Here is a 27,799-nt window from a genome sequence, read left to right on the forward strand (position 1 = left end):
CTACAAGAAGACAAAGTTGAAACTTCCTCTTCAAAAACCAGAAAATGCCCTTTACAGAGAAATCGTGTGGATGGGCACAACCATCTTGTACAATACTATTTTGTCGGTGATGAAAAGTTTAGACGTCGGCTTCGGACAAGGAAATAATTTTTCTATGCATATTTAGTGAGATGAATCGATTTCCATATTTTCAACCGAAGTGGGAAGCTAGAGGTAGGCAAGGTTTCCCTCCAACTGAAAAATACGACAATTCGTCAACTAGCATTCAACATAGGACGGACTCATGGGATGAGTATTTGAGGCTCTCAGAAAAACGGCACAAGAATGTAGCACCTGGTTCTTGGTACGTATTTCTTTTTATCAATGTTGTAAAAATCGGCCTAGGCGGCCGATTAATCGGCGCCTAGGCGCTAGGCGGACTGCAACCGACCACGTTTTATGTGTAATCGGGGCTGGTCAAAGCCGGTCAAACTCGGAGCTAATCGGATATAATCGGAGATAATCGGATCTAGGCGTTTAATAGGTCAACATCGGTCAACGGATTTTCAAAAAAGATTAGGGCAAAATCGTAAAAACTGATAACTTTTTCTAGGGCTCGTTCCCACTTCGCTCATTCCCGTCGTTGTGGTTTCTCTCTTGACTAAAAGTTGAAAACTTTTTTGTGGTTTCTCTCTTGACTAAAAGATGAAATCGAAGAAGATAATAGTGTCGTCGCCTTCGCCTGTTACAACCCCAATGTGTGAAATCCGCCATCTTTGCTGTTAGAGCCGCTGTTAGGGCTGCATTGTATTCAGTGTTCGGCAACAATCTTCATAATCGACACAGGTTAGTTTATCAAACTCGATTTTTGCTATCAAATTTCAATTTTATCTATTGTCCTCGATTTGAGGTGTTAATCATTTGATTTCTGATGAACTAATGATGAAATATATGCTCATTTTTCTGTTAAACATGGAAGACGAAAGTTGGGTAACATTCGTACTTTGGCCCGATTCCGGTATCAACTTGTTTGGTTTATCAACTTGTTTCCAGTATTTTGGCCCGATTCTTTGATTTTTACTACCTATTAAATACGAAATTCGTACTTGTTATTCTGTTAATGTGATTGAGTTTACTTAGTTCCAGTATCATTGCTTCATATAGAGCTGAGATTGACTGATTGAGTTTATAGAACAGGTTGTTTTTGCTAAAAATTAATTAGAAGCTAGTTTGGAAATATGATTGAGTTTAGTCAGTTTACAAAACTTGTTTACAGAGCCTCTGATATGAATAACACCAATACGGTGTTATTGTTAATGTGATTTTTTTAGTGATATGTGAGTGAGTATTCAACTATTTTTAATGTGTTAATGTGATGATAATCATGATATACTCAATAATAAATATTAGATGAAGTGATGATAAATGGATATGATACAAAGTTTGTTGATTTAGTGAGAATTTTTAATGTGTTAATGTATTTTTTTTTATAACAGTTGACAATCAATGGCATCTAATGCATCTACTACATCTGTTGGATCAACCGCCACTGGTGCACATAAACGTAATTCAGATGATGTTGGTTGGGAATATGGTGTCATCCCAGATAAAAGCAACATGGATAGATTGAAATGTACCTTGTGCGGAAAAGTGTTTGGTGGGGGGATTTATAGGATGAAACAACATATTGCTCATGTAACGGGGAATGTATCTTCATGTCCAAAGTCTACAAAAGATGATCAATTGAAATGTCTGAATTATCTTAACGAAGGGAAGTTGAAAAAAAAAGCTAAAAAAGTTCATATTGAAGATTTAAGGGTAGAGGCGAGACAAGAATTGCATGATAGCGTGGATGAAGTAGAAAATTCTTTGGGGTCGAAGGCTCCAAATGTTATAGGCCCCATGGATAACTTCGCAAACATAATAAACCCCGAAGAAGTTGTGAAGGCGGGAAAGAGCAAAAATATTGATCTTAACAATATTGTCCGGAAAGAAAGAATATTAGCGGTCCATAAATTTATTAGTAGGTGGGCATACGAGAGTGCGATTCCTTTTCATGCCTTTGAAAGGGATAGCTTCAAAATGATGGTGGAGGTTATTGGCCAATTTGGAACCGGGCTTCCATGTCCTACTAGATATGATTTGAGTGACCCACTTCTAAAGCTTGAAGTTGAAAGAACAAAAAATTTTTTGAAAAAAAACGAAAAAGAATGGAAAGAGGATGGATGCTCGATTATGACGGATGCTTGGTTTGATCGAAAAAGGAGAAGCATTATGAATTTATGTGTTAATTCGAAGATGGGTACCGTTTTTTTATCTTCAAAAGAATGTTCCGGTGAAGCACATACAAGCCAACACATATATGAGTATGTGGAATCTTGTATTCAACAAGTTGGTCCTGAGAATGTTGTTCAAGTTGTGACCGATAATGCCAAAAATAACATGGGGGCAGCGAAGTTGCTAAAAGAGAAAAGACCATCTATTTTTTGGACATCATGTGCAACACATACCATTAACCTCATGCTTGAAGGTATTTACATTATTTTATTTATTTATTGTATTTATTATTTTATTTTTCTTAGTAGTTTATGTAGTTTAAAAATGTTTAATTATATATTATAATTTATTATTTAATCGTGTTTGTTTTTCAAGGTATCGGAGCACTCCCAAGGTTTAAGAAAATCCTAGATCAAGCAAAGAAACTAACCATATTCATTTACGCTCACCACAAAACCTTGGCGATGATGAGAAGTTACACCAACAAAAGGGAAATTATCCGACCGGGAGTCACAAGATTTGCTTCGGCCTTTCTAACATTACAAAGTTTGTCCGAAAAAAAGGAGCAACTAAGACATATGTTCTCTAGCAACGAATGGGAGGAATGTAAATTTTCCGGTAAGCCTAAAGGGATTGCCTCATATAAAACGGTGACAAGTGTCCAGTTTTGGTCCGGTGTGACACAATGTTTAAAAGTGTTCTCTCCTTTGGTGAAAGTCCTTCGAATGGTTGATGCGGATTGGAATCCCTCAATGGGTTTTGTTTATGGGGAGATTAAAGTTGCAAAAGAAGAAATTATCAAATCTTTGGGTGGTAACGAGAAACACTACAAGCCTATTATAGATATCATAAACACAAAGATGAAAGGTCAACTAGATTCAACTTTACATTTGACATCTTATCTTTTGAATCCGTATTACCATTATAATGATGCACAACTCCAATTTGATCCCGATGTAATGGATGCGGTTCTTGATTTTTTTGATACATTATTTCTTGGAGATTTAGAGATACAAAGGCAATTCGTAACTATTGACTTGCCAAAGTACAAGAAGAAGGTTGATAGATTTGGCTCCGATCTTGCAATTAAACATTGTAAGGTGAATGATGCCGACATTGATCTGGGTAATTCGTTTTCCTTTTAGTTATCTATTTATCTATTTTATAAAATTTTGATATTTATCGATTAATAATGTGTTTTTGTTTCAAAATCATAGCTAGTTGGTGGGGACTATTTGGTGGCACAACTCCTCATTTGACAAAGATTGCAATGAGGATTCTTTCTTTAACTAGTAGTTCATCAGGTTGTGAAAGAATTGGAGCACGTTTGAAGGGGTTAGTAATATAAAGCATTAAATTTATATTTTATAAAATTTAAATATTAAGCATGTTTAAACTCTTTGTTGTGTTTAAATTTGTAGGTACACACAAAGAAACGAAATAGATTGGAGACAAGCAAATTGAACAATCTTGTTTATGTTCAATTCAATGCTAATTTAATGGAGAAAAACAAAAAGAGAAAAGATAGAAACATAGAAGTGCTATTATCAAATCATTCTCTCTCCGCTCAAGAATGGATTGTTGATTGCGATGATTGTGATGTAGACGAAGTAGACCCCAAAACGGTTGATGAAACTCTTGAAACCGATGTTAGTCAAGCACCCCGCGAAAGTCCAAAAACGAGCGAACTTTTTGATGAAGATTTCGAGTCCGAGAGTGAGGATCAAGTGTTAGAAGAATACGAATATGAGTCGGATGGGGTTCAAATAATGGAAGTATGTGGTGAAGATTAGAAGAAAATTGTTGTGTTGTTAAAACTTATTTTAAACTTTTATGGACTTGTTGGATATGATTTGGTGTGCTTGTTAAACTTACTATTAAACTTTTATGTTTATTTTGGATGATAAATGGTTGTGTTTGTTAAACTTATTAAGTTATTATTAAACCTTTATGCTTATTTACTTATATTCTTAGTATTAAAATTAGATTTATAATTTTTTGAATTATTTTTTTAATAATTAATGTTCCCCGATTAATCCCCGTCTAACCGATTAATCCCTAGACCCCAGTCCACCGCCTAGCTAACGTCTAGCGTTTTCTGCAACCTTGCTTTTTATTAATCATTTAAAAATCTTGCATTTTGGCCTTGGACTCGGCAAGTTGAAGGACCAACTCGTCGAGTAGAAGCGGGATGGGACGCGGGATTCAAGCAATGGACTTGACGAGTTGGGCCCCGGACTCGACGAGTAGACGTTGTCTGAAAAAAAAAAATAAAAAAAAAAAAAAAAACCCTAATCCGAGGGTTTGCACCCTATTTAAACAATGTTATGTCGGCCATATCGTCCCTTATGCTCCCAGAACACCTCTCATTGAAACCCTAGTCGTTATTGAAGCAATCTAAGCTTTGTTGGTGGATTTTGGTGCTTGTGGTTTTAAGAAGGAAGTAGAAAAGCTTGAGGAAGCGAGTAGAGACCAAGGGAACCCGAGTTTGTGCACCTTCTATAGTTCATTGATGGTAAAAAGTTGTAACCTTGCTCTTTCATTTGTTAGATCCCTTTTGGGGAGATTTAGGGATTTTATAAGCCATTTTTATGGCCAACCATGATTGCAAACATGGTTGGGGGTTGGAGCTTATGAATCACGTCATTAAGGGGGTCACTAGGCAGTTGGGGACTGCTTTTGCACCCATGAAAGGTCCCATGCATCATAAGAGCTTGTTTTATGTCTTTTTGAGCTCAGAGTCCCATGCAAGCACGTAAAGTTCGTAACTTTACATGCTAGATCGATTGTAGAAGCTTGGAGCTATCTTTTGATCAAAAGTTGTACATCAGAACTCGAGGATTTAGAATGTGGACGTGACCGACTCGGCGAGTCCGTTCCTGGGACTCGACGAGTCCAAGGCTTTAAGTCTCATATCTGTTGAGGGTCAAAAGAACTCAGTTGAGTGTTAGAAAATCGGAAAAAAATACATTTGCGCAAAGGCATATAGAAAATCGGAAAAAAAAAAAAAACAAAAACAAAAAAATACATTTGCGCAAAGGCATATATCGTTGCGCAGAGGGCTCCTCTGCAGATCAGTTCTTGCAAAGGACCTCTGAGGATCTGTTCATGATGAAAAGAATAGGATAAATAGATTTCTTATTTCACAAATTTCAGTCCTTACATCCTAACAAACATACATGTTTATATATAACATTTAACCTATCAATTTCCAATTCATATAATCAATTTCTACTTCTGAGTTTATACAAAGATTAGGAAAAAAAATTGAAATATTACTTGAGTTCCATATCCATCAGATAACACATCGGAGTGTAGTTGCTCCACGAATCGAGCTCGCCGTGACATTTTGTGTCCGTTCCGTCCGACGTCTGCAGCTTCCTTCCGCGAATCGACTGCCCTAGCTTCCTTCCGCATTTGACTAAGGAGGAAAGGGTAATTTTTGGGTGATTTTACCTAATGCCCCTGATCCTCAGAGCAATAAAGAATCCGCAGAGGCGTTTTGGTTCCGCAGAACCCCCTCTGCGGAACCTTTGGTCATATTCTGAAATCCTCAATCTACAGAGGTGTAGTCTACATACGACGACCTGTTCAACAATACATAAGAAGATTCAGACATGTTTGAAGATGCTTTAGACCAAGATTTAAACTATGATATGACCAAGGAGACATGACATACAATTTTAATATGCTTTAGTTTCATTTGAATTTTAATTATGTAATTTATATTTGGATTATATATATTTATTTAATTGCTGAATTAGTGTTCTTTTTGTTAGTTTTATATTATTGTTAAATTATAGGTTGTTTAGTTGGTATGAAGATGACAATTTAAAGACAAAACTGTAAAATTAGTCCTTGTGGTTTGCAAAAAACTTTGGATGGGTTCCAAAAAGTTTTCGACTTCCATGGAAGGTCTAAAATCAAGAATTTTCTTTAGTTTTAGTCCTTGAAAATTTGAAAAGACTATTTTGCCCTTATTATTTATTTTTTTCATTTTCTTTATTTGTATTAATTGTTTTATAATTAAAAAAAAAAAGAAATAGAAAAAAAATGGGCCTACAAACCCCATCCACCCTATATTTCTTTCTCGTGTTCTTTCCCTCTTCATCAAAAAGACATTGACTTTCAGATCATTTCCATGTCTATCACCCCGTCAAGAAGACCTAATGATCGCCACCCCTTCTTGTCGGTGAGTATTTTACCTCTCATCGCCTCCATTCCTCGTCCTTTATGAGCCAGTGGATTTACATATTAGAGCTTGAAACCTGCCTTAACCTTAATGAAGTCGACAACGTTGAATCTAGTAACAAATCGGAAATCTTGAAATGTTCTAACTTGTGGCGACATACTCATCTCTTTCCCTTAGCCGCCAGACTATTTTAGGGTTTCAATCCAGATTTTGATTTTGTGTCTTCTGCAAATTTCTAGGTTGGTTTAGAATTTTTATTTTGATTTTCTGCAATTCTTATTCATCATTGTGTTTATCATTTTCTACGATTCGTGTTCATCACTGATTTTGTGTTTTCTGCCTACTCATGGAAGAAACCCACTAAGTCAATTTTTTTGGACATCACAGGTTTTCTTCAATGGTTTTTAAACATGGATTTTGCGAAATTTTATCATTTGGCTACTGTTGCTCGATTTGTGGTTATCAAGAGCTTGAAGAGTTTGTGTTGGGATGCACTTTGGTGTCTGCACTGTAATTTTTCGGATTATAATACACTTAATTAGGATGAATTAATTTTGGTGTTCTAATTTTAAGTGTTTTAGGCGTAATTGCAAATAAATTTGATTTTTTTGTTGGCCTTTGCTTCTACAATAATTTTATACATTTCGATGAATGGTAAACTCATTGAAGAAGAAGGTTGCTGCAGATTCTGGGTTTTTTGTTCATATTTTGTGTGAGTTTTGATTTGCAGGTGATGTGTGATGAAGAAGAAGATGGGAAAGAGAGTCAAAAGATAGGGAGAGAAAATGGGGTACGGTGAAGAGGAGGTGGGTGAGATTTAGTTTTTATTTTTTGTTTTTAACTATTTAAATATCAAAACAAATCAAAAAAATAGAAAAAAGAAATGAAAAGGGTAAAATCGACTTTTCAAATATATTATGGACCAAAAACACAGAAAAACATTGAATTTGGATCGTTCATTCAAGTTGAAAACTTTTTGGATCCTATCCAAAGTTTTCTGAAAACCACAGGGACTAATCTTACAGTTTTGTCGAATTTAAATCATAAAAAGGTTTGGTAAATAATGAAAAATTTTCAAAATAAATAAAAACGCTCAAGGGCTCGAAAAATGTTACACTTGATAGATTGACTATTTGGTCTAAAAATAAGGGAGATAGGGGTCGAGATAGTAGGAGATAAAGATCGACTATGCATCAGATTGTGTATATCTCTTATTAAACTTTTTGAATTTTAAAACAAAATGTATAAGGTAAGTTAATGATGAAAAGCGACAATTAATTTATACTGAAATTTGGCTGTAATGGGCAAAACAGGAGACGACGCACCGGCCATCGGCATTGACCTCGGAACAACGTACTCATGTGTCGCCGTTTGGAAGAATGATCGCATCGAAATCATTCCTAATGCTCAGGGATATAGAACGACACCGTCTTGTGTTGCTTTCGTTGATGCAGCACGTCTCATTGGCGACGGCGCCAAGAACCAAGCCGCCATCAACCCTGCTAACACCATATTTGGTACGTAATAACCTTTTTTTTTTCATACATCGTATTGAATGTTGTTATTTTATTATGATTAAGCGTAAGGAAATTCCATATTTTAAGAATCATTCTTCACTCAACAGCGGAATCTGATACATTTAAGTACACTGAAGTCTTAGATCATTGTTATAAACTAATATTTTTTTTGAAATAATGTTCAGATGCTAAGAGGTTGATCGGAAGAAGGTTCAGTGATTCCAAAGTGCAGGAGGACAAGAAATTGTGGCCTTTTAAGGTGATAGAAGGTCCTTCCGACACACCAAAGATAGTCGTCTCCTACAAAGGTAAAGCCAAGGAATTTTTGGCGGAAGAAATTTCATCAATGGTTCTTGGAAGGATGAAAGAAATTGCAGAATCATACGTTGGAAAACCCGTGAAAGATGCTGTGATAACAGTCCCCGCTTACTTTAACGATCCACAGCGTCAAGCAACAAAAGATGCTGGCACTATTGCTGGACTCAACGTCATTAGCATGATCAATGAACCTACAGCAGCTGCAATTGCTTATGGTCTAGAAGAGCCCTTCAAAATGAAAGAGAAAAAGAAGAAGAATGTGGTGGTGTTTGATCTGGGTGGTGGCACTTTTGATGTCTCTATACTGACTATGGTAGAAGGGGAATTCGGTACCTTTGAGGTGAAAGCCGTTGCTGGTGATACTCATTTGGGAGGCGAGGATTTTGATAACCGCATGGTGGATCACTGTGTTAAGGAATTCAAAAGAAAATGGAAGAAAGACTTGACACCCAACAAAAAAGCATTGGGGAGACTGAGATGTGCTTGTGAGAAAGCAAAAAGGATTCTCTCGAGCGATACTCTCACATCTATCGAGCTAGATTGCTTGCATGAGGGGATTGATTTCTCTATGAAATTCAGTCGAGCTAAATTTGAAGACCTCAACATGGAGTATTTTGATCGATGCATCAAGACTCTGGAGGCATGTTTAAGCGATGCAAAGATGAAGAAACCGGAGGTAAACGAGGTGATTCTTGTTGGTGGGTCAACTAGAATACCAAAGGTCCAATGTATGTTGCAAAAACTTTTCAATCAGAAGAAGGAGCTATACAAGAGCCTAAACCCCGATGAGGCTGTAGCATACGGTGCAGCGGTTATGGCTGCAAAGTTAAGTGGTAACAGTGATAAAAGGTGTCGAGATTTGGTGTTATTAGATGTCACCCCTTTGTCCCTTGGTATAGAGGTAAGAGGCAAAAAATTTAACGTGGTGATCCCAAGGAACACTCCAATACCTACAAAGATATCCAAAATTTATTGTACAACCGAAGACAACCAATCTTGGTGGGAAATCATGGTGTATCAAGGTGAAAGAGCCAAATCTACGGATAACCATTTGTTGGGGAAGTTCACAATTTCTGGAATACCCCCGGCTCCAAAACGAGTTGCAACATGCATCGTCTATTTTGAAATAGATGCCAGCGGTATCCTCACAGTCACAGCAGAGATATTATCAACCGGTAAGATGAATAAACTCATGATTACCAATGAAAACAGAAGTCTCTCCAAGGAAAAGATCGAGAAGATGGTAAAAGATGCTGAAGACTACAAACACGAGGACCAAGAATACAAAAAGAAAGTAGATGCATTCAATGCTCTAGAGGATTTCATATACGACATGAAAAATAAGATTAAGAATATGGCTTACAGTGAGAGGTTGATGATGATGGAGCACAAGATTGCTGACGCGACCAAGTGGATCGAGCACCATGAAGATGCATCCACTGATGAGGTTCAGGCCATGAAGGAATATCTGGAGTCCATATGCATGCAAGAATTTTAATTAGTTTTCAAATAATCATGGTTTTTAATTAAACTGGTATCTTCTAAGGTTGTCGTTTTTTTTCATTAGTTTATGCTAAACATTGGGAACTCATGAATTATTATGGAATGCTATTTTGCTCATGCGAGGCATGTATTGGTACATTATGGATTTAGAGAAATTTGCGTTCTATATTTTCATATGTTGGTTATTGTTTGATTTATAACGTTCAATCATGTATCATGACAAAACATCCAATATTGTTTATGCCACACAAGGTAAAGTTATGTTGTCCCCTTTTTTGTTTCGGTATGAGTATATGCTGAATTTACCCCAAGCATGAAGCAACCCAAAAGAGAAATGGGAACTTGTGAAAATTAGGAGCTAGTGTGCTTACTTTAAAGAACCGCAATAGATGCTTTTTTTTTTATTGAAGTAAATGAGTTTTTGTAATTGTAATGCCATGCTTCTGTGGACTCAACAAGACCACAAGAACCTTAATCGTTTGAAATGGAGCTTCAAAAGCCATTTTTCATCAGCAAGAGAATATTAAAAGAAATTAACAGCTCCCTTGAATAACAAACACTAGATGTTTGGTTAATGTTTGTAATCTGTCATTCCTTAGGCATCTTTTTCTTTGAACCAATTTATATTTCCATGATTCGAGCAATGTTGGTAGATATTTAATTGGTATACTTACTAGTTTCTAGATTGTACTGGTTGTGAAGTTATGAACGCAAGTCTTGGTAAGAATCCTAATTGCTTTTATGACATCTATGGAGTTGATAATGGGATCATGACTTAATCTAGAAAGTAATATATGCATTTTCTTTTGACGTAATGTAAAAAGAACGACTTAATAGAAAAAGTTGCGGAAAATAGGCTTTCTCATTCGATCTTAACATGTTACAAATTTGTCGTGGTATATTTTTCAATTTTTCTCAAATTTTTTGTAAATGTCATGTATCTAGAAAACAACACTTAAAAGGGACTTATTTAAGCAACTATTAAAGAATGCTTACCAAGGAAAAGATTGTTGGGATTGGAAAATGAAAGGGTTGATACACATAAGAACAAAAGGAGTACGCAATTTAAAATTTTAAATTAGTAAAATACTTAAATACACTGATGTGAGAACACATCAATACTATAATGTTAAGTAGTTAAACCTCCACGATTTGCCTTTTCAAAACCTCATTTAGCTTCACAATTTGTGGGTGCAAGTTGTCATCAACACGAAATTCATGAACAACACCATCCACCTCAATCCAACTACATCCAACATTTGATTCTGATTCTGATTCCTTCTTTCTCTCACTCATTACTTTTCGTACTTCGCCAACTCTTTCCCATTTACTTAAAGAAGCATATAGGTTCGAAAGAAGCACTTCACTTCCAATGAAATTACCACAATACCCTTGCTCAACATACGCAATAATCTTGTCCGCAAGACTCGCGTCCTTATATATCCTACAACCACTAAGCAACGCCCTCCATATAACAACATCAGCATCCAAAGGCATCTTGATTGCAATCAATAAAGCCATCTTCAAGTAGCCAGCACGGCCTAATAAATCAACAAGGCAACCATAATGTTCAACTTTGGGTTTAATTTTCCATAATCTCTCCATGTTGTGGAAAATCAAAGAACCTTGATTTACCAAACCCCCATGGCTACATCCTTTTAAGACACCAAGAAGTGTGACCTCATTGGGTGCAATTTCTTCAGCTAGCATTTGATCGAACACTTGGAGGGTATCCCTACCAAGACCATGAGCTGAAAACCCAGAGATCATGCTTGTGTAGTTGCAAACATCTGGTTGAGCTATCTTGTGAAAGATTTGGTATCCAGAATCTATCATCCCACATTTTGCGTACATATCAATTAAAGCAGTTAAGATGTTAGATGTGTTGTTAACAGCTGTCTTGACTATGTAGGCATGAATCCATTTTCCTTGATCTAAAGCCCCGAGATTAGCACAAGCAGATAAAGCACAAACAAGAACAGCCTCGTTAGGGTTTTTTGTGTCATGAGATTGTCTTAGCATATCATGGAAATATGAAAGGGCATCGATATACCTGCCACAATCTAGGAATCCAGAAATTATAACTGCCCAAGATACTGTGTTGCGTATGGGCATCATTGTAAATATTTCAGAGGCAATTGTGATTTCGCCTTGCTTGACATGCCCACCTAGAAGACTGGTCCATGAGAAGACGTCTCTTTCAGGCATTTCATCGAATACCTTGCGTGCGTCGTGTAGTTTATGAAATACAGCGTATAAATTTATCAGAGAGTTACCAATGTAGAGATTATGTACTTGTCCCTTTTTTATGATTATACCATGCACGATCAGTCCATGTAATTCTGAGTTTTGGTGTGTGCATGACGTGATCAAGAAAGTGAATGTGAATTTGTCGGGGACAATTAGGGGATTCTCTTTAATTGCATTCAATTGGCGAAAAAGATAGATGGGTTCTGGAGAATTTTGGAGTTTGGAATAGGATCTGATCACTAGATTCCATAGCAAAATCGGTGGGGGATAATCAGGGTATTGATCGAATAGCGTTCTTGCAAAACTGAGGCTATTAGTTGATAGATAGCAATGGATTAGAGAGTCGATCAGAATGGAATATGATGACAGTGATTGGGTGATGACTTGAGCGTGTACTTGCTTGAGTTGCAACAACGGTGGTCGCTGATTTAGCAGCTGGTTAAGTGTTTTTCGATTTGGATTAGTGGGGATATTGGATTTTAATGAACAAAAGCTATGAGAAGCTATAAACCTGAATAACTGCTTAAAGGTTTCAACTTTGAATCCCAAAGTTGAATGCATTTCATGGCAATAAAGATTTTAAGGGTGTACTAGCTGCTTCTGCTCATACCCGTTAAGAGTTGGTTAAAAGAAATTTATAGTACGAGCTACCATAGCCCTTAAACAAAATTCGTCAAGATGAGATGATTGTATCTCGTTAAGGCATTTCATCAAACATCTTCGGAGCACAGATTATGGCTTCAATCCAAAGCATACATGCTCTCCATAGAAATGGCCACACAAACATCCGAATCAAACCCAAAGTCTAACAAGAACTGTGCTCCACTTTAGAATAAAACCTATCAATCTACTCTGGCATTAACGAGCGTTGATGTTAAATGTAAAGGGACAATCATCTGGACCCGATAGAACTGCGTGTGGTAAGGATAGATGGTTACCGAATATGCTTACGGTTTTGGTTGGCATTTCATCACAATCAAAACTGTTGCTTCTACCTCAGCTTTTAGAGATGCTCTAGGCGTCAATGTTGGTGGTTTGACTCAAATCGTTGCATGTGTTTCAGTTGACACGGGGAAGAGCCGTCATCGGCTTGCTCCTAGTTTGGTTAGGAAGGTGTTCGATGAAATGCTTGAGAGAGTTGCTTCCCGATCATCAAGGAAAAATAATGAAACAAGTTAACAACTCAAGTTGTGGAAATGCAACATTTGGGGTCTTACTACAAAAATCTTGTAACACTTATAAAACTGTTAAAAGGCATCTTAAACCCAGCCCTAAAATTTTATAATTAACGATATATAAAGTTATAAGGTTGCTCTAGAGTCTAGAGTTAATTTGATGTTGGTGAACAAATAAGAACGCAACATCAAATATGATATTATAATTTTCGATTATTACACTAATACCAAATTTGGTCTTGCATTGGATTACATCTCAATGTAAATGTTTTTTTTCAAAATAAACAAATATGTTGCATGATTTGTCAATTATTACATGTTGGTTTATTGATTTTAAGCTTATTCATTTCTAGTTTATTAACTGATGTTTATTTATTATTCGTTTTAAATTATATTTTTATGTTTCAAATTAAATGCTTTTTATTTACATACAATATTTATATATAAAAAACACACATATATTGCAAATTTACAATACTTAATACAAACAGATAAATGAAATGTATCAAGTCTGTAAAATGTTTACAAATATAATGTTTGTTTTTAATAAACTACAAAAGTAGAAACAAAAATCGATAGGGTTGATTACACAAATTTTTATAATTGTATTTAGGGATTGTAATATGTTATAATTTTTTAAAGATGATGAATTATAGAGATAATTCCTCAAGGCTAAATGTATATTATGGAATATTCCTTGTAATCCTCCATATTGTGGGATATTAGCAAGTATATAAATTGTTTATTGTAAGGCAATTTATCCTTTCATAAGAGCAAAAAACAACAATCACAACGCTATATTCATGACACCATCTGAAAGAAAACTGAAACGACGCATCTTATGCATAAAAGAAAGATCATTTTTCTTCAAAAATCAACAACACTGCTTATTCATAAAATTATTGACAATCTTTTTCATGCTTCAAGGAACAAGTAATGATCACCATCAACATCAAATCAAGCACTTCCAGAAGCTGCTTTCCGAGCTTCTTCTCGTGTCACAGCTCTCACATAAATCTCATAGCAACATCCTGCAACAAATTTAAGGTTATTTTGGATGATGAGAATGAAGAGGGCATTCAGGTCTTTTGCAATAGATAAGAGATTGAGTGTGAGTCTTTCTCCAACATGTTGCTACAAAATCCTTATTATGATCTGTCATGTTGCTTGAAATTTATTTTCTTTAGAACAACTTTACATCTGTGAACTTAACTAAACAATTCCATGTAGGCTAAAATAATCAAAACCACTTAAAAAAAATTTGATTCTTTTTCAATTTTGGATTTTAACATACCAGCTACAACTGCAATAGTGAGGTAATCTCCAATTCTTCTGATGCGTGAGGCACCTTTTCTATATGATTTGAAGCGCTCTAATGCTGGATCCTTTGCCAAAAGCTGCAAAAAGTACACATTTTCACAAGTTGAGTTTACATAATTGGATGTAATGCTTGACGTAGACATACAGACATTAATCTTTGCTACATATAAAAACATATAAAAAGCATCTGCTTCTTGAATATGCACTACAAAGAAGAAATTGATAAGGGAAAAAAAGAACAATAGAATAACTTCCTTGAATGTTTTGGTTATGAATAAACACAAAACATCAGGTTTAATAAACAATCAAATGTTGATTGCCAATGTTAAGGTTACACAAACTAAGGCTTGCTAGAAATCAATGGAAGTCAGCTGTCAGTCCCATATAAGCAAATGTTGTGGATAAATAATTTTGAATATTTGGAAATTAAAAGAGTAGTTAATGCCAAAAGAAATGGCATGAAATTCTTGCAGTCATAGTCCATAATATGGTTTGTAGAAAGATTAGAGAAGAAAAAGAATATCCATTATATCAGGACTTATGATGCCACTCATGGTACACATTACATAATAACTTACAGAGTTACAGTTACAGATAGGAAGGGAGATGTAGTGCTCATGAAGATCCATGTCTCAAAGGATGATATGTTAAAGCATTATAGGTTATCACAGGCAAGCAAGTATTACACAATCATGCCAAACAATTGCATAAAATACGCCAAAACTAACTGTCTAATCACTTCGATTTGAAATTAGAACCGGGGCTTTCAAGTAGGCAAGAGTGGAAATACATTAGAAAATCATGAACTAAATTAGGGTTTATTCTTACAGAGTAGCCTGAGAAATGGAAATTCAAACAAAAGAAAATCTCGACAAATAAGACATCAATTAAAATATCTAGCTTCGTTTTCGACCTATCCATATACACATGCAATCCTATGCCAACAGCTATCGATACAAATCAACACCAAAAGGAGATCAAGCAAACACTTACGGCTTTCTCGCGAGCCCCAGGTTCGACATGAAGTTGACGTCTAGATTGCAACTGCGAAACCTCCGCCGCCTAAATCAAATCAAAATTATTTTGAAACTACACGCATCAATCGACGAACAAACGCATGGAACAAATGAGAAACTTATAGGCCGAATCAAGTGGAAAATATATAAATAGAGAGGGATTGATACCTGAGGATGATGAGAACGAAGGACAGCAAAGGTGTCACGTTTGAGCAGGGAAGCCATTGCTGCTAGCTGAGCTCGGGGGAAGGGAAAGTTGCAGATGTGGAGATGAAAACTGATCCGACGCTGGATCTTGGAGAATGAAGTTGTAAATAAATAATGTTTCAGTATCATCCCCATACTTTATCTAGTTTTCATTTACAACCCTCTACTATTCCGTCACTAGCGTCAAATCCGAATAAAAATGTCACTCTCAAATAATTAAATAAATGGAATTCCGAATATGTGAATTACTTAGGTTGCGTTTGCTATAGGCGTTTAAAGCTATGACAGGGTTGGTAATCATAACAAAAAAAAAAAAAATTCGTTTCATATTTTTTTTTATTTTTTTTATTTTTAAAGTCTTTATTTTTTAATTTTGTCATTAAATATTTTTAATTTTGGTATATGATTTTGATGCAAATTATATGAATGGATTGTATTTGTTTTCATTGTTATAACAAAAATAAAAACTTTAAAAATAAAAATATTTAAAGTCAAATGTGAAAAATAAAAACTTTAAAAATCAAAAATAGACAATAAATATACGACGAGAAAGTAATAATAATCATAATAAATTAATAGAAAAAATTAGAAAGATTTATATAAATGGTCCGTATGATTTTTCAGATTTTTTATTTTCATTTATAATTTTGGATGATTTTTTTCATTTCAAAATCTTACATGGTTGTTCCTTAAATCATATAAACAGACTTTTATATCTTTTTTTTTATTATTTTTTTAATTAAAATCAATATTAGTCCTTATATAATTATAAACCATAGAAGGCTTACCACCGTCAACAATATCATCCATCCCTATACCATCCATTTTTCTCTAGCTTCTTCCATGACTACCGTCCACCCCCACCCCACCCCACCATTTTTCATCTACATCTATGTTATAGTATTCACGACTATTTCTTTTTTCTATATTCCTACTCTCATGAGTTTAATGATCCAAAACTCAACATTTATAATACATAAAGAGCATTTAAGTAACCATGGACCTTGTTAGACATTTCATCAAATAGAAATAAAATCAACCCATATTTTCAAGATTGGTTCTCTTTCTTTCTTGGTAGGAATAAACCAGGAAAAAAGTCTGAATTTTCTTTTATTTTATCAGTCTTATTAATCTGATTTCAAAAAAGGATGGATTTCTGGTCAAATCAAGTTTTGCATTTTGTTAGTTTGTAAATCCAAATAGATTGATCTTTATACAGGGAAAAGAGATGTAGATAGCGATCGATGACATCATTCAAGAAATGGTGGCTAGCAATGACAGTAAAAAAGGATGAGATGGTGGTCGACATGATTTAAAATGTGTTGGTCGACGTTGTTCAAGAGATGGTGGCTAACAACAATAAGAGATAAGGATATATGGTGACGGCGGCAACGTTCAAAAGATGGTGGTCGGTAAAAGGTTAGTGCCAGAAGAAAATGGAGAATCGAAAGTAAGAATGTGGTGGGTAAATAGAGGTGGGGTGGGGTTGTTATTTATTTCAGCTACAAAATATATGTTGGATATCTCATTTGTTATTAATTAACTTCGTTTGAAAAAATTACATTTTAAGATTTGTAACACCCGTTTTTCACTTGTAAAAGATATAAACAAATTTAAACCTTTGTAACTTTGTGTTTAAAAATGAAAGTGGCGATAAATTGCTTTTTAGCCAAAGTGATAAACATGAAATTTGTAGTAGACATCAAGACGAACGTGTGGATATAAAAAACGTCGAAATCGGAGTTCGTATGAGAAAATTACAATTATCTGAAAATAACAAGAAAATAGCATATTCCAAACCAACACCATGCTCGCCCGCCTACCAATATCTACGGATGTCGGCATGAATAGTGTCATGAATAGTGTCATGAATAGGCCTGTAAAAATCACTATAAATAGAGGGTCACCCTCACTCCCTCTTTACAACATTTTCTATTAAGAAACTCTCTCTCTCTCTCTCATGATTTATTTTCTCTTTATGTAATCTCGTTAGCGAAACTCTACAAGTATTGGAGGATGTAACACTCGTGTTTCTAGCCTAGGAATTTATATTGAGGTGATAGTCTAGGTTAACATTTCTAACTCATTTTGAAGAAATAAAAAGGAATTATGTGAATATTACGTGAATTATGTATTTTATGTTTAATTATTAGGGCTTAATTAATTAAGAATAAAAATAAGCATCAAAATTAAAGTGTGAGATAAGCCCGATATCTTTACATAAAGTTGTAGTGGTCGAAACAAGGATTTCGGGGATATAAAGAATACCAAAATCCGAGTTATAACGAAGAAGTTATGACATGACGAAGTTTCGCGACAAAACCGGCACAGTGCTGAATGTCGTAAAAAGTGAGTTTTTAATAAACTACTTTTTAGCCTTAGTGATCTAAATGAAATTCGTAGTATTCGTTAAACCGAGAAATTCGATAAAAAGAATGCCAAATCTGACTTCGTATGAGGAAGTTATGATTTTTCAAAGTTTCAGCTTAGCAGTAGACAACTAAAAAACTCGAATTTTTAGAGCGATTTTTAGACGACACAACTTAAACGAGAATTGAAGGTATTGTCATTAGTAGCATAACGGTAAAAAGTCTGACGAAAACGGGCGTCGGATGAAGAAGTTATGAATTTTTAACGGATTTTCTGTTCCGATCTATTAAAAATAATAATATAAAAATCGACGAAGTCTAAAAGAAAGTTGTAGAGCGTAATTTTAGCTACGTATGCATATAAAGAACGTCAAAAACAGAGCCCGTATGCGAAAGTTATGATTTTCGCAAGTTTGGAACAAAAATAAAGAAAAAATGGGAAAAACCGGGCAATTTCGCATGCCACGTCACCCTCGCACGTGGCAGCTGCTGAGTGCACCGAATCCATGTGTGGCACCTCCTGATTGGACCGCAGCCGAGGTCCACTTAAAAGCCAACAGCTTCGCATGAGATGCCCCGGAGACACCCCTCGGATACCCCTTTCGCATATGTGGACTCTTCCCATTGGACCGAGGCTACTGACCAATCCGAAGCTCCCAGCTGACCAATCCGAGCCTCGCCAAAGCAGCCACCTGGTCCGAGCCTCGCAGACGCGTGCCATCCCCTCCTCGGTTCGGATCTGAGCCTTCGGTCCTCCTCCCCTATAAATAGCAGCCATGCGAGACCTCCCGGGTAAATTTGGAAATTGGCCACTTTTAACCCCTTTTCCCATATTTTCTTCATATTAACATCCCCCAAAGCCCCGGAATATGCCACGAAGTGCCTGAGAATCCCGAAATTATCTTTTCGGTTTCAAAGCTCGACTTTTGCAAAACCCGGTTTCTCAATAAAACTCTCGGTTTTATTAGAAACGATCGTTTTAGGAAACGAATTGTTGCCCGATTATCATCAAATCAAGTGAGTGTTGTCACACCCCCAAACCAAGGATGGCGGAAACGTCCGGGGGTGGAGGACTTCATGTGTAGTATCATAACAACAAATGCAATAGTGATTTAAGCAAACACAACCAACATATATATAATTGAAAAAGTTACATCATTGTATGAATTACATGTTTCAAAATCAATTACAATATGTTGACAAAATATGAAATGTTTGACGCCTTAACGTCTCATCCTCAAAATGCACTTGATTTCCTGTTTAGTGATTTCCTGAGAATACAAGTTGTTTGAAAAAGTGTCAACACAAAGGTTGGTGAGTTCATAAGAGATTTATAGAAGTGAACCATTTTCCTTGTAAACGCGTTTGAATATGTATCCAAAAAATCCAATATTTTCTTTAATATGTGTATGTTGTAACGCCCGTAGATCCGGGCTAGTCAAATTACAGGCAATAGGGGTCGAAAACGACTTTATGATAAAAGATTATTTATAATAAATAATCTTAACCAAGTTCTAGATTATGTTACAAGGTTTTTGTGCATATAAAGAACGCCGAAATCCGAGTTATAACGAAGAAGTTATGACCCGTCGAAGTTTCGCGTCAGAACCGACACGATACCGGAAAGCGTAAATAATGAATTTACGATAGAGCGAGATTTAGCCTTAACAATTTAAACGAAAGTCATAGAATATGTTAAACTAAGAACATCGATAAAAAGAACGCCCAAATCTGACTTCGTATGAAGAAGTTATGATTTTTTGAAGTTTCGGACTAGCAGTGTACAACCCGAAATTCGAATATTTGATCGAGCGGTTTTTAGCCGACATGACCTAAACGAGAATCGAAGATCTCGTTAAGAGTAGCGTAACGAGAAAAAGATGGGCAAAAACGGATGTCGGATGAAGAAGTTATGAGGATTTAACGGACCAATCCTGTCCCAGCCCGTTAATAATATAAAATTTAAAATCGAGTCAAAATCAACCAACGAAGTCTAAACGAAAGTTGTGGATTACGTTCCCACCTTCGCGTGGATATAAATAACGTCGAAAACGGAGCTCATACGCGAAAGTTACGAATTTTTAAAGTTGGAAAGTGAACTTGCGAAACTGATGCATGAAATGATGATGTGGCCGAACTTCCAGCCGTCGGATGAAATCGCTTTGGATGGTGACACCTGGTGCGAGGGCTGCCATTGTTCTTCACTCCAAATCCACTTCTTTCTCTCACTAGTTTCTCTTTCTAGCTCATCTAAACCCCCCTAAACCCTAGAAAAAACCCCTTAGCACCCTAGGGAAGCCCCGAGGCTCCCGGAGTCCCGAGAAAAAGGAGTTTTTCGGTTTCGAAACGCTGCTCCAATTAAGTTCCGGTTTTCGATAAAATTCGTTGTAAGTTTGCTACTCTTACGCAATTTTTAATATAGCTTTCAAATAGTTATAGGAATGTTATTAGGTCCTTAAAATAATTATTTGGGCTATTATTATGAGTTATATTGAGTGTTATTAACACTTATATAATAATAATAATAGTCAGACAATTAATTTGTCGCGGTTATCATTAGACTAAACCCTAGTGGTATCGATACTAGGTTTTATCGAAGGAACATCGTTTTGAGAGTATCGAAGCATTGTCCGAGTGCTGAGTCACCACCTACTCAAGTGAGTGCATAGTCCATTTCATCTTACACATAGATATGAAGTATTTTATATAAACTACGTGCTATGTGTGCATATTATCTAAATACTTGCTATCTATGCTGGATGAACGTCTTATACATGTTTTAAAGGATTTAAACTGTATAACGTATTTTATATACGAATATGTTGGGTATGATGATGGGTAGATGAATGATGAGAGATAGAGGATGACGTGAGTATACATTGGCAGCTATAGACTTAGTGCCTACGGAACAAACACCGGTAGCTATGGACTTAGTACCTGTTAGACGTTGGTAGCTATGGATTTAGTACCCGTTGGGAATTGGTAGCTATGGACGTAGTACCTGTTGAACATTGGTAGCTATGGACTTAGTACCTATTAGATAAAGACTGGTAGCTATGGATTTAGTACTCGATGAATAGACTACAGCAGCTATGGAATTAGTGCTTTATGAACGAACATCGGCAACTATGGATTTAGTGCCAGTCCAATAACTCTGGAAGTAAGGGACTTCGGAATAAACGAGTGCAGGATAGATGACTCTTAGGTTAAATTCTTAAGAGTAAAGAGGATAATGGGGATGGGTAATGGGGTTAATTGTTTGATGATTGAACATAACAATTATATTATTGTGGGTTGAAAACCCTATGTACTCACCAGGTTTCCCAACCTGACCTACTCAATTGATGTATATCACAGGTGATGAAGTGAAGTGACATTACACTGAGAGATTTAAGGAGATGTAGATCACTAGTGTAAATCATTGTAAGTTCTGTTTATGCTTATGTTTCGGTATTAACGATGACATCCCAAACGTTTTAAAATGAAATAAATACGTTTCTTCGAAAATGTTTTAATAACGTATTTACCATGTTTTTCTGGGAACGAATTTCGCAACCTTTTTATAAAATGAAGTACTCTGGTCTTTATAAAGCATAAACAAAATCGGTTTTTTCTGGCCGTGATTTTGGGGATGTCACAGTTGGTATCAGAGCATTAGTTTAAGCGAACTAGGAATATGGATTTATTTCTAGACTTAAACTTAGAATGCTAGGCGATGATTGTGAGGTGTGAGCACTAGCTTATTTTAGGAATGATGCCTAAATTGCTTTTATGTGCTAAATGCTTTGTGCATGATATGTTGTTAATTGTTCGGATCTATGGTCTGTTGCTGACCGGATCTGGAAACCTTATGTGTTTTGGATTCTAAACGTACGACTACGGTATTAGAACTAGCATGTAAACGTTTCGGAGTGATAAGGATGATTTAAACGTCAATTAAAGGTCTAAATTCACCTTATTCGGTGTATAGATCGAGATGGTAAGGACCCGTAGCGGAAACGTAAACGCAAATGGGAACAGGAACCAACCCCCAGTGGTTCAGCAAATACCTGTTGTTGAAGAAGTTACGCCTGAGCCAGTCACCATGGCTGGAGTTCAAGCCATGATTCGGGCTATGTTAGCTGAACAAAGGGAAGAAATGAGACAGATGTTGAATAGGGACGAACCTACCGTACATGTTGAACCGACAGAGCCAGTTCCTGAGCAATCTAAGGAAGGGAACTACAGCCGCCAAGTGAGTCAAGTAGGGATTCAAGGTGAGCAAAGGGATGGCCCAGAAGGGAGAAACAACAAGGATGGGCGGATGTACAAGAATTTCTTGGGTGCGAAACCACCAAGCCTCTCAGGAAGCCCGAAGCCGGTTGAGATTATGGATTGGATTTCTGAGATGGAGATGGTGTTTGAGAGCTGCAACTGTAACGAGAAACAAAAGACTATCTTCGCAGTAAGACAGCTGAAAACTGGAGTCTTGAGTTGGTGGAAGCTATTGGTAGATACGATGCCACAAGGAGAAGCCTTAAGGATGTCGTGGGAAGAGTTTTTGGAACAGTTGAAAATGCAGTACTGCTCGGAGGTAGATCTGATAGACCTAAACAACGAGTTTCGAGACCTGAAGAAAGGGAAGATGAGTATTGACGAGTATGTCACCGCATTCACCGAGAGGATGAAGCTATTCCCCTACTTGGTTCCTACTGAACTCTCCAAGATTGATAGGTTTGCTAACGGACTGCCCACTGACTTTGGCCCAATGGTCAAAATGGCAACTACCTTGAAAGCAGCTGTTAGGGCAGCTAAGAACGTAGAGGCCCAGATAAGAGAAAAGGGTCTAGAAAAAGATAAGGCAGGAGAGAAGCGGAAGTTTGAAGGATCTTCGAGGCCGAACAAGGAAAGCAAATTCTCAAAGCTTGGAGGAGCAGATGGAGGTGAAGCAAGATGGTGTGATAAATGCAAGAAGAAGCATGGTGGAAAGTGCAACGAAGAAGTGACTTGTTACAAGTGTGGGAGGACTGGTCACTATTCCAAAGACTGCATGCATAATGACAAAGTATGCTACGGATGTGGAGGCAAGGGGCACATGTCCAGAGACTGCCCAAGGAAAAATAAAGCAGCAAGACCAGAAACGCCACCAAGGCCGAGGGCATTTCACATGATCCTTGACGAGGAAGAGAACCATGCAAGGAATCAAGAATGAGGACTTCTTACCCGAAGATCGAATTATGCAGTAGCCATAGTTTCGTATGATGTAGCCTAGTAGAGGCATAGTCTAGGGTGAACTTGAACACCTATGTAATAGTTTCGAGAAATAATAAAATATTCGTTTTGTTATCTGGTGTGTAAAATTGTTGTGTGATTTGTTGCATGGTGAATTGGGAAACTACGAGAAAATACTTGGGACGAGTATGAGTAGGTGTGAATGGTAGTAGAGGCCTATACTATCGGAAGCACAGGACTCACACTTGGATCAGGGAAAGTCACAAGGTTACCAAGAAGCTAGTAATTGATTTCGTTTATTCAAGTGTGTTGTTACCATCTTTTCGGTAATGACTAAGAAGATTGTTGATATTCCGACCCTGGTGGTCATATCGAATTGAGTCCGACTACGCTAAGTATGTTATGTGGTTTAGAAAATCAAGGTCGATGTAGCGTCCGACTTAAACCAAACGATTGAAATCAAAGCGATCAATAGAAATATCGCGCTCGTTGTTAAAGGAGTTGATAGCTAGAAATGCCAAATGTTAAAGTGTGATTATATCATATTAGAACATGAAGGAAGGCATAGCTTGTTTTAGAATTTAACTCTAAGAAACCTAAGTCTAAGTGTTGCAACATACGATGATAGGTCATTAGAATATGACACATCGATCCATAGTAGTATAAAAGAAATCATCTCAAGTTCGTATCCAGTAAGGATCAAGATTGTGACTTGAATGTCATAATTGGGAGTCTAGCCTGAGGGAGAGAGCAGGTGCACGATCGAATACTCTTACAATCAATGAGTTTAAGAGATAGACTTGAAGGAATGTAGAAGTTATAATTATTACCTAGGATGAAGAGATGACGTATGGAGTCATTATAAGACCATGTTTCGTTGATGATTCCGGGACGTAATCATCCTAAGGGGGAGATAATTGTAACGCCCGTAGATCCGGGCTAGTCAAATTAGAGGCAATAGGGGTCGAAAACGACTTTTTGACAAAATATTATTTATAATAAATAATCTTAACCAAGTTGTAGAGTATGTTACAAGGTTTTCGTGCATATAAAGAATGCCGAAATCCGAGTTATAACGAAGAAGTTATGACCCGTCGAAGTTTCGCGTCAGAACCGACACAATACCGAAAAGCGTAAATAATGAATTTACAATAGAGCGAGATTTAGCCTTAGCAATTTAAACGAAAGTCGTAGAATATGTTAAACTAAGAACATCGATAAAAAGAACGCCCAAATCTGACTTCGTATGAAGAAGTTATGATTTTTCGAAGTTTCGGACTAGCAGTGTACAGCCCGAAATTCGAATACTTGATCGAGTGGTTTTTAGCCAACATGACCTAAACGAGAATCGAATATCTCATTAAGAGTAGCGTAACGAGAAAAATATGGGCGAAAACGGATGTCGGATGAAGAAGTTATGAGGATTTAACGGACCAATCCTGTCCCGGCCCGTTAATAATATAAAATTTAAAATCGAGTCAAAATCAGCCAATGAAGTCTAAATGAAAGTTGTAGAGTACGTTCCCACCTTCGCGTGGATATAAAGAACGTCGAAAACGGAGCTCATACGCGAAGGTTACAAATTTTTAAAGTTGGAAAGTGAACTTGCGAAACTGATGCATGAAATGATGACGTGGCCGAACTTCCAGCCGTCGGATGAAATCGCTTCGGATGGTGACACCTGGTGCGAGGGTTACGCCCATCGTAGCAAATAGACGCCTAGCGTCCGGAGTACGCCCCGCGTCCGAGGCCAAGCACGCCCCGCGTACTCCGGTTCTTATCCGTCCGATGGAGTGCAAGACAGCTGGTCCAAGGCTAGCAATCTTATCCGAGGAGTACGCCCAGCGTACCCTCGGTACGCCCAGCGTAATGACCGAAGCCTAACCCTATAAATTGATGTGCGAGGCTGCCATTGTTCTTCACTCCAAATCCACTTCTTTCTCTCACTAGTTTCTCTCTCTAGCTCATCTAAACCCCCCTAAACCCTAGAAAAACCCCTTAGCACCCTAGGGAAGCCCCGAGGCTCCCGAAGTCCCGAGAAAAAGGAGTTTTTCGGTTTCGAAAAGCTGCTCCAATTAAGTTCCGGTTTTCGATAAAATTCGCTGTAAGTGTGCTACGCTTACGCAATTTTTAATATAGCTTTCAAATAGTTATAGGAATGTTATTAGGTCCTTAAAATAATTATTTGGGCTATTATTATGAGTTATATTGAGTGTTATTAACACTTATATAATAATAATAATAATAGTCAGACAATTAATTTGTCGCGGTTATCATTAGACTAAACCCTAGTGGTATCGATACTAGGTTTTATCGAAGGAACATCGTTTTGAGAGTATCGAAGCGTTGTCCGAGTGCTGAGTCACCACCTACTCAAGTGAGTGCATAGTCCATTTCATCTTACACATAGATATGAAGTATTTTATATAAACTACGTGCTATGTGTGCATATTATCTAAATACTTGCTGTCTATGCTGGATGAACGTCTTATACATGTTTTAAAGGATTTAAACTGTATAACGTATTTTATATATGAATATGTTGGGTATGATGATGGGTAGATGAATGATGAGAGATAGAGGATGACGTGAGTATACATTGGCAGCTATAGACTTAGTGCCTATGGGACAAACATTGGTAGCTATGGACTTAGTACCTGTTAGACGTTGGTAGCTATGGATTTAGTACCTGTTTGGAATTGGTAGCTATGGACGTAGTACATGTTGAACATTGGTAGCTATGGACTTAGTACCTATTAGATAAAGACTGGTAGCTATGGATTTAGTACCCGATGAATAGACTACAGCAGCTATGGAATTAGTGCTTTATGAACGAACATCGGCAACTATGGATTTAGTGCAAGTCCTATAACTCTGGAAGTAAGGGACTTCGGAATAAACGAGTGCAAGATAGATGACTCTTAGGTTAAATTCTTAAGAGTAAAGAGGATAACAGGGATGGGTAATGGGGTTAATTGTTTGATGATTGAACATAACAATTATATTATTGTGGGTTGAAAACCTTATGTACTCACCAGGTTTCGCAACCTGACCCACTCAGTTTATGTATATCACAGGTGATGAAGTGAAGTGACATTACACTGAGAGATTTAAGGAGATGTAGATCACTAGTGTAAATCATTGTAAGTTCTGTTTATGCTTATGTTTCGGTATTAACGATGACATCCCAAACGTTTTAAAATGAAATAAATACATTTCTTCGAAAATGTTTTAATAACGTATTTACCATGTTTTTCTGGGAACGAATTCCGCAACCTTTTTATAAAATGAAGTACTCTGATTTTTATAAGGCATAAACAAAATCGATCTTTTCTGGCCGTGATTTTGGGGATGTCACATATGTAGTCCTAAATCCCAGAACCATGAATGAACAAGTATTTTCCATACTTAATAATATAACCATGGTTTTAAATCGGCATAAAACCCTTTTTGATTATAAAGAAAAATTTCCGTAAACTTTATGAGTTGTTAACTTCTTAAGTGAGCCGCTATAACCATACTATGACCGAATGAACCTGCCACGACGTTTCTCAGGCGTCGCGAAACTGATATGATATTTGTCACCACAGACCTGCCGGTCTAGCTGTTGCATGCAACTCAGGTGTGGGGTGTCTAACCCAATATAGATCTATACACAACTATCACGTTCTCCCTACAAGAGACTCTGGATATAGCTATCAGGAATTTAAGTCCCGCACTCGGACTTACGGAAAGAGAATGTCTCACAATTGAAGTTAACAAGTTTACGTGTGGTGTGCGTGAATGTAAAACCTTTTTGTATGAATGTACCCTTTTTTTATGAGTGTGTTATGTGATGAATCATAAACTATACATATTATAGTTTATCAAAACAAGGGCAAAAGTGGTAATGTACATAAACTATACTTAACATAGTTTATTCAAATGTTTGTATGTAATAGATGTGCTAACAAATCGTTATTTCTATGCTCTGTCTAGCAAACTCCATTTGTTAACTGATGTGTGACTATATACTAAGTCAAAATTTCATTTATTTGAAAAAATATATAATCACATAAAGATATACACCTTGCTGAACATGTTACAAGGTGAAATGAAATTTATAGCATTTTTCTAGTTGTTAATATTTTCATTTACTGTTCTTAGAAAATTTATAGAAAAATTATCAAGGGTCCAAATCAGAATCCATAAATTTTGAGAGTTTGGAAAATGAGTCTAGTTTATTCATAATTTTTATTATGAGTTTTAATGAACTCTAACTTGTGTGAATAAGTCCATAATCACAGACTGGCCCGGATTGATGTCTGAATTGATAGACAGTTTTGTAAAAATCACCATAAATTGTAGAAAAATCGTATGGAGATGCACAAGTAGTCATTTTAAAGATAAGAACTGGAACTACTTACACCTAAAACAGTTTTTAAAACAAAAATGTTTAAGTTGCCTAAAACAGTCCGTGAATCGA

At 36.5% G+C, this 27,799-nt stretch overlaps 4 protein-coding genes across 4 annotated transcripts; 2 read left to right on the forward strand and 2 right to left on the reverse strand.

The window, feature by feature from the left end:
* Positions 1-1,485: 1,485 nt before the first annotated feature.
* LOC145039965 (uncharacterized) lies at positions 1,486-7,247 on the forward strand. Its single transcript, XM_078987959.1, has 5 exons — positions 1,486-2,509; positions 2,632-3,381; positions 3,474-3,595; positions 3,678-4,031; positions 7,179-7,247. Exons 1-5 carry the CDS (start codon positions 1,486-1,488, stop codon positions 7,245-7,247), a joined length of 2,319 nt encoding a protein of 772 aa, XP_078844085.1.
* Positions 7,248-7,748: 501 nt separating this feature from the next.
* On the forward strand, positions 7,749-9,785 carry LOC145039966 (heat shock cognate 70 kDa protein-like). Its single transcript, XM_078987961.1, has 2 exons — positions 7,749-7,965; positions 8,151-9,785. The coding sequence occupies exons 1-2, from the start codon at positions 7,749-7,751 to the stop codon at positions 9,779-9,781; spliced, it is 1,848 nt and encodes a 615-aa protein (XP_078844087.1). The 3' UTR covers positions 9,782-9,785.
* A 1,017-nt stretch (positions 9,786-10,802) lies between these two features.
* On the reverse strand, positions 10,803-13,352 carry LOC145042456 (pentatricopeptide repeat-containing protein At5g66520-like). Its single transcript, XM_078990884.1, has one exon. It carries the CDS (start codon positions 12,595-12,597, stop codon positions 10,924-10,926), a length of 1,674 nt encoding a protein of 557 aa, XP_078847010.1. The 5' UTR covers positions 12,598-13,352; the 3' UTR covers positions 10,803-10,923.
* A 673-nt stretch (positions 13,353-14,025) lies between these two features.
* Positions 14,026-15,875, reverse strand: LOC145042457 (succinate dehydrogenase subunit 7A, mitochondrial-like). The gene is made up of 4 exons (XM_078990887.1): positions 15,716-15,875; positions 15,525-15,593; positions 14,506-14,608; positions 14,026-14,242 (listed from the first exon to the last, which is right to left on the reverse strand). Exons 1-4 carry the CDS (start codon positions 15,770-15,772, stop codon positions 14,169-14,171), a joined length of 303 nt encoding a protein of 100 aa, XP_078847013.1. The 5' UTR covers positions 15,773-15,875; the 3' UTR covers positions 14,026-14,168.
* Between the last annotated feature and the right edge of the window lie 11,924 nt (positions 15,876-27,799).

This window comes from Lactuca saligna, chromosome 4, assembly GCF_052625555.1.
Source record: "Lactuca saligna cultivar CGN05327 chromosome 4, ASM5262555v1, whole genome shotgun sequence".
Taxonomy (NCBI): Eukaryota; Viridiplantae; Streptophyta; class Magnoliopsida; order Asterales; family Asteraceae; genus Lactuca; species Lactuca saligna.

Excerpts from the sequence above, each read along its gene's own strand:
- LOC145039965 (XM_078987959.1), top strand. The coding sequence starts at position 1,486 with ATGGCATCTAATGCATCTACTACATCTGTTGGATCAACCGCCACTGGT. Across the intron at positions 3,382-3,473 it reads TGATGCCGACATTGATCTGG|CTAGTTGGTGGGGACTATTT; the intron begins GTAATTCGTTTT and ends TCAAAATCATAG. Across the intron at positions 4,032-7,178 it reads ATGGGGTTCAAATAATGGAA|GTGATGTGTGATGAAGAAGA; the intron begins GTATGTGGTGAA and ends TTTGATTTGCAG.
- LOC145039966 (XM_078987961.1), top strand. The coding sequence starts at position 7,749 with ATGGGCAAAACAGGAGACGACGCACCGGCCATCGGCATTGACCTCGGA. Across the intron at positions 7,966-8,150 it reads CCCTGCTAACACCATATTTG|ATGCTAAGAGGTTGATCGGA; the intron begins GTACGTAATAAC and ends AATAATGTTCAG.
- LOC145042456 (XM_078990884.1), bottom strand. The coding sequence starts at position 12,597 with ATGCATTCAACTTTGGGATTCAAAGTTGAAACCTTTAAGCAGTTATTC.
- LOC145042457 (XM_078990887.1), bottom strand. The coding sequence starts at position 15,772 with ATGGCTTCCCTGCTCAAACGTGACACCTTTGCTGTCCTTCGTTCTCAT. Across the intron at positions 15,594-15,715 it reads TTCGTTCTCATCATCCTCAG|GCGGCGGAGGTTTCGCAGTT; the intron begins GTATCAATCCCT and ends GATTTGATTTAG. Across the intron at positions 14,243-14,505 it reads CACTATTGCAGTTGTAGCTG|GATGTTGCTATGAGATTTAT; the intron begins GTATGTTAAAAT and ends AATTTGTTGCAG.